This window comes from Zeugodacus cucurbitae, chromosome 5 (assembly GCF_028554725.1).
Source record: "Zeugodacus cucurbitae isolate PBARC_wt_2022May chromosome 5, idZeuCucr1.2, whole genome shotgun sequence".
In the NCBI taxonomy this organism is placed as follows: Eukaryota; Metazoa; Arthropoda; class Insecta; order Diptera; family Tephritidae; genus Zeugodacus; species Zeugodacus cucurbitae.
Window position 1 is genome coordinate 29,852,410 of NC_071670.1, and position 10,853 is coordinate 29,863,262.

Here is a 10,853-nt window from a genome sequence, read left to right on the forward strand (position 1 = left end):
TGGGTGTTACAAACAACCGTTATGCGAACAAAACTATAATACACTCTTTAGCAACATTTGTTGCGAGAGTATAATGAATTGCTGTTCGTTTGTGCCGCAAAAAAACGAGAACGGCCAAACCGATCTGGCTAATTTTAGTCTTGAAATATTCGTGGAAAGCCAGAAAAAGATTAGAAAGTGAGTAAATATGGAAAAATTGCGAGGAAGATAATAATAAGAGAATTTTATTCGAGTTGACAAGAAAAATATAAAAAGAGAAAACAAAAAAATAATATTTTGAAGGTTATCATTGTTGCTTTGTTAAAATATTTTTGTTATTGTTCAATTTACAAGGTTGTGTCGATAGCCCAAAATAATTTGTAAAAAATAAGGAAAGGCTAAGTTCGGGTCTCGCAATTTATTGATGTAATATTATTAAGATAACACACAATTTGACCTATATATTCGGCATAAAGTCCAATAGAAAATCATCATATATAGTATATGAGGGCTGATGTAATTCCAGAACCAATTTCACTCATTTTCACCACCAAGGTTAACGGGAATAGGGGCAACTTGGCACCTGTTAGTAGGCAAACAAATGGCACATTCCGACTTGAAATTACTCCTAAATTGCAAATGACCGAAACACCAGTTGGCAAAATCGCCAAAAATAGCGGTATAACGAAGATTTTCCAAACAAGAAGTCGCTGGAGGTACCTCACAGGACTTTAAAAGATCTTGATTGTCGATGAACGTTTTTGGTGGAGCCAGGATTCTGTTAGCGGGTGATTTACGCCAGACTCTTCCATATATTCCTGGATCAACTGTTACTGACGGGCTAATCGCAAGCCTAAAATCATTTAATTTGTGGCGGCACATAAAGAATCGCCAATTAACAACTAACATATGAGTGTTTTTGCAACAATATCAAATATTGCGATTGTAGAATCTGTTGGAAATGGTAGGGTCGCAGTTGACACCTCGATGGATTAATAGCATTTCCAAAAGATTTCCGTCACTTCATTGACTCGAAAGAGAAGTTTTCCTGACAAACCTCAATATGATAACCATAAATGACTGATTGAATTACCTATATTGGTGGTAAAAAAAGATATCGATGATCTTAATGCGACAATTTAGAATTTCGGTCCAAGAGTGCTGATACAGCTATAAACCAGGATGTCGTAGTCAATTATCCCACACTATATAAAATTGCCTGTACTATCACCATTCACTGTGCAATTAAAAGTAGTGTGAGTTGTAATCATGCTGCGTAACATAAATCAACCTCCAGTAATCAATATCGTCGCCGAAGCCAAGATTGGACCAATTTAATTTAAACAAAAACGTGTGGCCGGATCTGCTAGTATATTATAAAGTGAAGGAATAAGATGGAATTCAAAAATGAGTTATATGGGAAGTTGTCGTAGTTGTGAACCGATTTCAAGGCTCTATATATCGAACATGAGGACCTCGGTGCTTCTAACCTAATATTATGGTTTCCAACTTTCAATGGACTTTATACAATATATATGTATGTCGAATATGTGGGTCAAATTGTGTATTATATAATATAAATAAAGTTAAATAAATAAATTGCGAGAGTAGAAAATGTTCGGTTACACCCGAACTTAGCCCTTCCTTACTTGTTTTATTTTTAGCTTATTCGATAGCTAAAACTCTCAAAAATATCCTGTGGAAGCGATAAGCCGCCAGAGTCGAAACTTAAATGCGTTTTTCTCGAAACGACATTTCTCAAAACTCAACGAGAAATTGACCGATCAACTTCAAATTTAAACTGTGTGTTCTTGAGGATATTTACTATACAATGACCTACGATCTTTTTTATTTCTTGAAAATGTCAATTTGGCATTAAAAAACTACCATTTTTTTACAGAAAAAACGAAATTTTTTTCTGAACTACGCCATTTTGTTAGTTTTTGATATTCTTCAAAACTCAGATAGGAAATATCTTTAACTTGAATACCCTTTTTGAATTTTTTTGTTTCAAAAAAAATCTTAAAATATAGCTGAAAACATACTTCTACACATTCGATCGAGTACTTTCTTAAAAAAAAATGCCAAAAATCGAATAATTTTTCATGGGTTACACTGGTATAGCCCCTTAAAGTAAAGCAGATGGATTTACTAATATGAGGCACCTGAGACAGTTAAATAAAAAGTTTGCGGTTTACACTCAAGTCAACTAAGCACCGATGAATAAATAAATAAATTGAGAGCCTAAGTCCTTTCGATATACATATGTAAGTTAGATGCTCATAACAGTCGCGCGCCGATTTTCTATACTTCAAGATTTTAGAACTCAATTCAAATCGCCTGTCCGTAAAACAGACGTTTTTTTGTACTTTACCCACTATGCACAAGATAATAAAATAGTTAATATTCCTCTAATATCCATTGCTTCAAAGAACCTTTGACGGACCTGAGTGACAGTGTATAGCACCTGCTAACCCAGACTCACAAGAGCTGGATAATTGACTAAATGTAATATTAAGATTTGTAAATGCCCGTTGAGGCGAAACTGCTACCAGTAAAAACTGTTTGAAAGTAGGTCGGAATAAAGGGATCTTCAAGCTAAAATGACGCAATTCAACAGCATTGCGAACTAAATATCTGGAAATTATTTTTGTCGAAATAGCAGCGCAAAAACATTCAACAAACAAAGCGAGTTAGAAAATATTCCAAAACTGATAATTTTAGAGTATTTTTGTATTGAAAGAGAATTTGCAAATCGGTTTATTGGCACAAGTGCACATTATTTGTACAAATAAATACAAACTGCGTACACTAAATGTGGCTTTTTATTGTTTATTCTGTTATACCAATTAGTTAATCAAATATTGTTATTTGTCTCTTAACTAACCGTTGACGAAGGGGTTGACGAAAGACATTTTGAATTCCGTGTCTGGTTTTTCACGTACTCAAATACTGTTATATAGACATATTCATATTTACTACTAACTGGCGTTCTGTATAAAATTACGCGATCAGGGCTAAGTCTTTCACAGTTCAACCTAACGATTCGCTTGCGTACAAGGTGAAATGAGGCCTCAAACAATACTGTTGTTCTCCCTCGTGGCTTTATTATTCTTGGTACAGCACTCTGCTGCAAATGGAACAGGGAACGAAAACACTGACAGTGGCGATGATGAAAAAATCGATGATGAAAAAATCGATGATGAAAAAATCGATGATGAAAAAGTCGATGATGAAAAGGATAAAGACGTCGGTAAAGACAGTAATACAGGCAACAATGGCAGCGGTAATGATGGTAGCACTAAAGACGACGGTAAAGACGGTAATACAGGCAACAATGGCAGCGGTAATGGTGGTAGCACTAAAGACGGCGGTAAAGACGATAATACAGGCAACAATGGCAGCGGTAATGGTGGTAGCACTAAAGACGGCGGTAAAGACGATAATAATGACGGCGGTATTGATTATAGCGATAACGAAAGTGATGATGAAGATGGTGATATTGAAACACCTAACGTTGGTGGTAATCAGAGTCCCTCAAATGGTGGTGGCCGTAATCCACCACCTAGAAGAAGAGTTCCGTCTAGGCCGCGCACGCCCCAAAGAAGACGTCAACCAGCAAGAAGGCAACAAAAACGTAACAATCAAAAAAGACGTCAAAACAATAATAGGCGACCACGCCCTAATAGACGTCCCCAGAATAACAGACGTCCAAGCCCTAATAGACGTCCTCAGAATAACAGACGTCCACGCCTTAATAGACGTCCACGTAATAACAGGCGCCCAGCCCGTGGTTAGATCACTCATTACACAACTCAAGTCAATGCATGCAAAATTTCTGACAATAGCCTAAATGTCATCTAATTGATATTGAGTTTTTTAATATAATATTTGCACAAGGAATATTTGTTTTTATTTCCCAATTGGTTATTGCCGGATTTTTTTCCTTAAAAAAAGTCCCTTCGAAACGCCTTGTTTCTAAGGCGTATTTTGTGGCGTGATTGTGACTCTTGCGGAAGGAATCGGTCTCTACGTGTTTCAGGAGATTTCAGCTTGCCGATACCGATGGTAGTTTTCTAAACGTCACCCAAGCTTTGCTCAGTCGGCATATGGCGTTGGTTTCTCAATCTCGGTATTGTTAACCCTTCAATGTTCTTCCTGAATTGAAGTGATTGACTCTCATGAACCTCGCATTTGTGATGTTCGTCTAGTTTTTGTGAAGTTCGTCGGGATCATTGGCTTTCGTTTACATGTCGAAGAGTTTCTACAAAAATAGACAAATGTCATCAAAACAGTCTTCGAGTTTTCTTGTGCGGGTTAAGCTTAACGAATAGAAGAGAGAGTCATATTCCGACGTTAGGGATGAATATATAACAAATTAATGCTCGCCCGGTTGGGTTTCTTTGATCACGTTGCATCAAAGTGTACTTTGTATTATTTTTAATCAGTGAATGGTGTTGAGTAGGGCTCACTCCAGTGGACTCAAACACACCTCGCGTGTTAAATTATATATTACTGTTTGACTCCTGTTATAGATACATATAAGACTACCTGCGTAATTAATATATGTATTACCGAAATTGGAAATGGCCAGTAAAGATTCTTTTGCATATGGCTCAAGCACCTCACGACTTCCGGCCTTAGACCAAGAAGTCCACGCAAATGAGGAATGTTTAGGGCTGTCATCAAAATGGAAATGGCCAGGACCGCTTCTGAGTAGGAATTGAGACCTCCCACATAAAAAATATTCACCCAATGAAAAATCTAATAAGGCCTCGTATGAGAAACCCCTCTTATGATGACTAAAAACTAACATCACCGCCATACTAGAAGTGCGATGGTTGGAAGAAAGTGGGTCCTTGAAAAAGACCGTAGGTTTTGTGGTGAATCGTGGACGATGTCAACATCCGATGAGACGACACTATTAGTTTTCGATAGTAAGGTTTTGCGGATGATGTATGGTTCTTTGAACATTGGCAACGGCGAATACCGGCACACGATGGAACGATTAGTTCTGTGAGTTATACGATGACATTGATATATTTCAGCGAATAAAACGACAGCGGCTACGCTGGCTAGGTCATGTTGTCCGAATGGATGAAAGCACTCCTATTCGTTGTAGTACCCGCTGGTGGAAGCCGCGGAAGAGGAAGTCCCAGACTCCATTGGAAAGACCAGATGGAAAGCGACCTTGTTTCTCTTGATATTTCCTATTGACGCCCAATAGCAAGAAGAAGAAATTAATTATGCACTCTTGTAGATTCGGCTATAATCGCTTACGGTGCCTACTCAACCGAAATTAAACGTTCGACTCGTTTTAGTTTAATAAAGTAAACTTACGGCGGTTTCACTATGTGCAAAGATTCTTCCCAATAATCCAAGACTAACATATGGAAATTAATTTAGTTATCCCAATATAAAGTCAATACTAAAAAGCAAATATTATATTCTTGGAAGGCCTAATCAGAGAACGTATATGTAATTCGATCTTTGCTAATACAATTGGTAAAACTAAGATGTTGCATACTTTTAGGGTTTTACTCTTTATGCTACGATACGATATTTTAGACAAACACTTAAGGAAAATCAATCCGTTTGATGCTAATACTAATATCTGTAAATTGTGTTGATGTTTTAATAAATATTTGGTCAAAAAATATAATATCTTCCCAAACCACAAAATATATGGATATCAAAATCGATTGAAAATATTCTCTGACAAAATGTTACATTCATAAGCAACAATCAGTTTCTAAGATATCTTACCGAAAATCAAGAGAGTTCGCTCCTCCTTTTACCCGATAATAATGTGACCTGGTGACATAAAATCGAACATTCTTTTGACTTTCTACCCTACATACTATCCATATATTTTTGTCATAGCGTGGAAATAAGTACACAAGCATAATTCAGCTTAAGGTGAAAGTAAATTTCTCTAGCTCCAATAATATAATACAGTTGAACTTCCCTAATTCGAATCACCATAATCTATAAAAAAAATCTTCGAGTTAGAGGGACTTCAAGTTATAGTTCATTAAAACATACAATTTTTCAAAAAGCTATAAAATATAGAATCATACATAGTTTTAGTTATTTGCTTCGCATAAAGTTTTATATACATACGTTAAAACATCTATTATGTAATTTTAATTATTGCAGTTTGATATTGTTTGGCTCTTGACTTCTGTATCCCATGCCTTTGTTAGATGGTCTGCATAACCCTAAGTGTAATATCATATTTTTTTTCCTCCTTATAAAAATCTGCATCGATAGTAAAATTTTAAATTTTGTATTATGCCGTGGTCGAAAAGTTCGATTTATGGAAGGAAATTTGTATGAAATTTAACTTCTATTGCCAATTCAAAAACTCGAGTTGTGGAGAACTTCAAATTATGGAAAACAAGTAAGGAAAGGCCAAGTTCGGGTGCAACCGAACTTTTTATACTCTCGCAATTAATTGATGTAATTTTAATAAGACAAAACACAATTTGACCCACATATTCTACATAAAGTCTAATAGAGTAAAGAAAATCATTATATACACTGTGCGTCATCAGGATAGCGCCCCCAAGCATGCTTAGTTAATACCAAATATTATCCATAGTATTTGGGTTTGAGCAACACAAACATACGCTAAACAATTTGCCTCAAAATAAAGTAATGAATTACAAACCAAAACCAAAATTGCATCATCGGGATAGCGCCTCCTACGCTAACTTCATTATTTTAGTTTATTTCAATTAAAACGAGAAATCCAATTTTTCAAATTCCTTAACCACACTTTTTGTATTATTACTATTATTCGTATTACTATTATTTTTTCATCAATTTTGACAGAGAAGTCATGATAATTTGAAGCATTGTATATGCCTACAGGTTTATACAATGATTTTGAGCTTCTCTTAGTATACACCGCCCGCCTGCTTCCGTAAATCGACCATTATTGCCACAAGTTTCTTTATTTCGAAGAAAACTGAAAATTATTTTTCGACTCCTTCTCACTTTTTCTGCAATTTTATGTAAAAAAAGTCCGAACAGTTTCGATTTTGGACACAGATAAAACAATACGTCTTCCCAAATTGTACAACAATTTGAAAAAAGTAATCAATTAAGCACCACTAAAAAATTGAGGCTTGTGGTTTCCAAATTATGCGGAATAATTATTATTGCATTTGGGGGGCGCTAAATTTGCCAATTTTTGAACTGTTTTGGTTTTTAATTCATTAAAAATGTATAATGAATCGTATTGTGTCTTTTTTTATAGCATATTTTGAGGCACATTGTATAAAGTATATCAAAAACATATTTGTAAACAAAAACCCAAATACTATGGAAAATATTGGACTATCCTGGTGACGCACAGTGTATAGTATATGAGGACTGATGTAATTCCTGAACCAATTTCACTCATTTTATCCAGCCATGGTACACTATATCCAATACTATATGCTCACTGTCACTATCTGTTAAGATATCTCACATATTAACCGATATGTGCGGAATAAAGCCCAACGTATTTTTTTTAAAAACCTATAATTAGGTATATGGAAGCAAGGGGACGTTATGACCCGGTTTTAATAATTTACGGAACAGAGGCACACTATTAGAACAAAATAATTTCCTCTGAATTAAATTAAAATATCTGAGAGATTTACCGATATTTTTGGTCTCAAATTTTTGGTCACTAAGTTCTTCATGTTCGATATCCAGGGCCTTGCAGAGTCATACTCCGATTTCGACAATTTTCCCATAAGTGAAGCCACAAATCATATACAGTATTTGTGTAAAGTTGTATTCCAGACGTTTCTCCATGGAAAGTAGTCGTGAAACTGTGACTCCGTTAAGTTTCATCTCATATATTATAGAAAAGAAGTCAGCTTCTGTAGAGATGATTTAACTTGTTGTTGTTTCTGCAGTTTCTCAATGTTTTCAGCGAATTCTGTATATTGAATAGATACGACAATTCTCCACCAAGTTTGCTCAAGCTCCCCTACAGGTAGATGAAGTATCATGTTGGTGAAATGCGAAAAATGTATGCAATTATTCGAAGTAATCGATATTACGATGAACAATGGTAGATAATGGAATTGATGATATTTCCCTCGTTGCTGCTTTTGCTACACTTGCGGTTTATTCCTTTTCGCCGCTTTAAGTCTTTGATTCTAATGTTAGCTTCAATCTTCCTTACAGGCCATTCCGAAGAATCCTTTAATAGAAATTCTAGTCCCGAGAACCAAATTGTACTTTCCAGATCTTGGGCACTGAAACCACGTGAAACGATATCGGCAGGATTATACATACTTGGTACATGTTCCAGGTAATGTCAGCTGAAATTTCCTGAATTTCTGAAACTCTGTTGGCAACAAAGCAATTTAATGTAGACGAATGAGTGTTAAGCCATTTTAGGACTATTTCTGAGTCAGTCCAGAAATATATATTAGTGCTAAACTTTAATAATTTGACTCTCGCAACAAAGTTGCTAAGAGCGTATTATAGTTTTGTTCTCATAACGGTTGTTTGTAACACCCAAAACTAAACGAGTTAGATATAGGGTTAGTTATATATACCAAAGTGATCAGAGCGACGAGACGAGTCAAAATCCGAATATCTGTATGTCCGTCCGTCCGTCCGTGCAAGCTGTAACTTGAGTAAAAATTAAGATATATTGATGAAACTTCGTACACCATAGTTTCTTGGCACCATAGGAAGGTTGCTTTCGAAGATGGGCAAAACTGGACCACTGCCACGCCCTCAAAATGGCGAAAACCGAAAACACATCAAGTACTATAACTAAGCCATAAATAAAGCTATAGAAATAAAATTTGGTATGAAGGATCGCACTATGAAGGGGCATATTTGGATGTAATTTTTTTGGGGAAGTGGCCGTGTCCCCGCCCCCAAATAGGTTTTTTGTACATATCTCACAAACCAATAGAGCTATATAAACCGATCTTTCGGATAATAACCACGCCCACCTCCCATACAAAGTTTAGGTTGAAAATTACTAAAAATGAGTTAACTCAATAAAGAAACACGTCAGAAACACTAAATTTAACATAAGAAATACCAGAAAGAAGCTTCGCTCAATTTTTTTTACAAAATTGAAAATGGGCGTGGCTTCGCCTACTTATGGGTCAAAAACCATATCTCAGGAACTACTCGACAGATTTCAATGAAATTCGGTACATAATATTTTCTTGACACCCTGAAAATTGATAAAATCGGTTCACAACTGCGACAACTTCCCATATAACTCTCAGATATCTTAATTTAATTCAGAGGAAATCTTTTTCTTCTAATAGTGTGTCTCTGTATCATAACTTCTAACTTCTAGCTCTCATATAGCTAATTATAGGATTTTCAAAAATACGAAGCGCTTAATAGCTTATAAATCGGTTAATATATGAAATATCTTAACCAAATTAAATGAGCATATAATCTTAGATGTAATGTAAGTTGGTGACGAAAATGAGTTCAATCGGCTCAGGCTTTACCTCAGCCTATATACCATATATGATGATTTTTGTTTTTCTATTGGACTTTATACCGTCGAATTGTGTGTTATCTTAATAAAAATATAGCAACGTCTTATTAATCTGAAAGGACGGCAGCTGTACTACACTATTATAAATAAGCACAATAACCTTGATATAATATCTCCTGGTAAGCCGACATTCTTGCCCAGTGATAGAAACAAAATACCAGACTTAATAGATTTTGTTGTAGTCAAAAATATAGATAGATCGCTAATAACAGCAGATACATGTACTGACTTATCTTCTGATCATTCTCCTGTACTAATAAAGTTATGCGAACAGCCCATGATAGTTGAGCCGAAAGTTTCTCTAACAACTCATAAAACAAACTGGTTGAAATATAGAAAATATATCAGTAGCCACATTAACATAGATTTAAGAATAAATACAGGAAGATATATTGATAACAGTAAAGAAGAATTTAATGATGTAGTAACTAATACAGCTGTCTTGGCAACATCAAAAAGAAACATTAAGGTTTTAGAAACGTGACTAATATTGAAATAGAAAAGCTTGTGAACGAAAAAAGGCGAGCTAGACGCGAATGGCAGATACATTGCTCTCCTTCTACTCAGCTTCAACTGAAATCTGCTGTACGTAAATTAAAAAAAGCGCTTAAACGCGAGGAAGAATACAGCACTGAAAATTATATAAAGAAACTGTGTCCAAATTCTACCAAGCAAAACTCTCTTTGGAAAGCCCAAAAGTCTTTTAAGCCACCGCACAATGGGACAGAATGCGTTTTTTTTTTTGGCATAAACTCTAAAAACTTACTCAGTGCCTTGGAATTCGGTACAGATACTAAACAACGCATATAAATATGAAAAATAAAAAATAAACCCGATGACACACCCCCTACCTCCAAAAGAGGCAGTACCCTTATGGAATCAAAGCTTAATTTCAAAAAAATACATTAATAATTGATTGATTTTGCTTTAACTTCATTCCATATCTTCATTTACATCTAAATCAATTGAATAATCATTAAATATATCCAAATCTGCCATTTCGTCATCATCAGAAAATCTATCTTCATCTTCATCAGTTGGTGCTTCTGGTGAAATTGCAATTTCCGGAGCTTCCAAAAGCGCCACCACTTCTTGCGGGAGCAAACTTGATATAAGAGGATCTGAGGAATCCATAGATCTATGAAAAACATCGGACAAATTATATGCTCTGCTACTTTTTCGGGCATGTGCATTTCTATCCTTCTTATAGAACTTATTTCGAGCCTCGGCCGCATTTTCTCCAAGACAACCGACAGGAACTACTGAAGCTCTTATTATCTCTGAACAATGGCTGTGGACGGTTGCTGATGAGCATTCCTTTAAAACATAC

At 35.5% G+C, this 10,853-nt stretch overlaps 1 protein-coding gene across 1 annotated transcript; it reads left to right on the forward strand.

Moving 5' to 3' along the window:
• The first annotated feature begins 3,045 nt into the window (after positions 1–3,045).
• LOC105216436 (N66 matrix protein) lies at positions 3,046–3,777 on the forward strand. Its single transcript, XM_011190914.3, has one exon. It carries the CDS (start codon positions 3,046–3,048, stop codon positions 3,775–3,777), a length of 732 nt encoding a protein of 243 aa, XP_011189216.1.
• The last annotated feature ends 7,076 nt before the right edge of the window (positions 3,778–10,853 follow it).

Excerpts from the sequence above, each read along its gene's own strand:
- LOC105216436 (XM_011190914.3), top strand. The coding sequence starts at position 3,046 with ATGAGGCCTCAAACAATACTGTTGTTCTCCCTCGTGGCTTTATTATTC.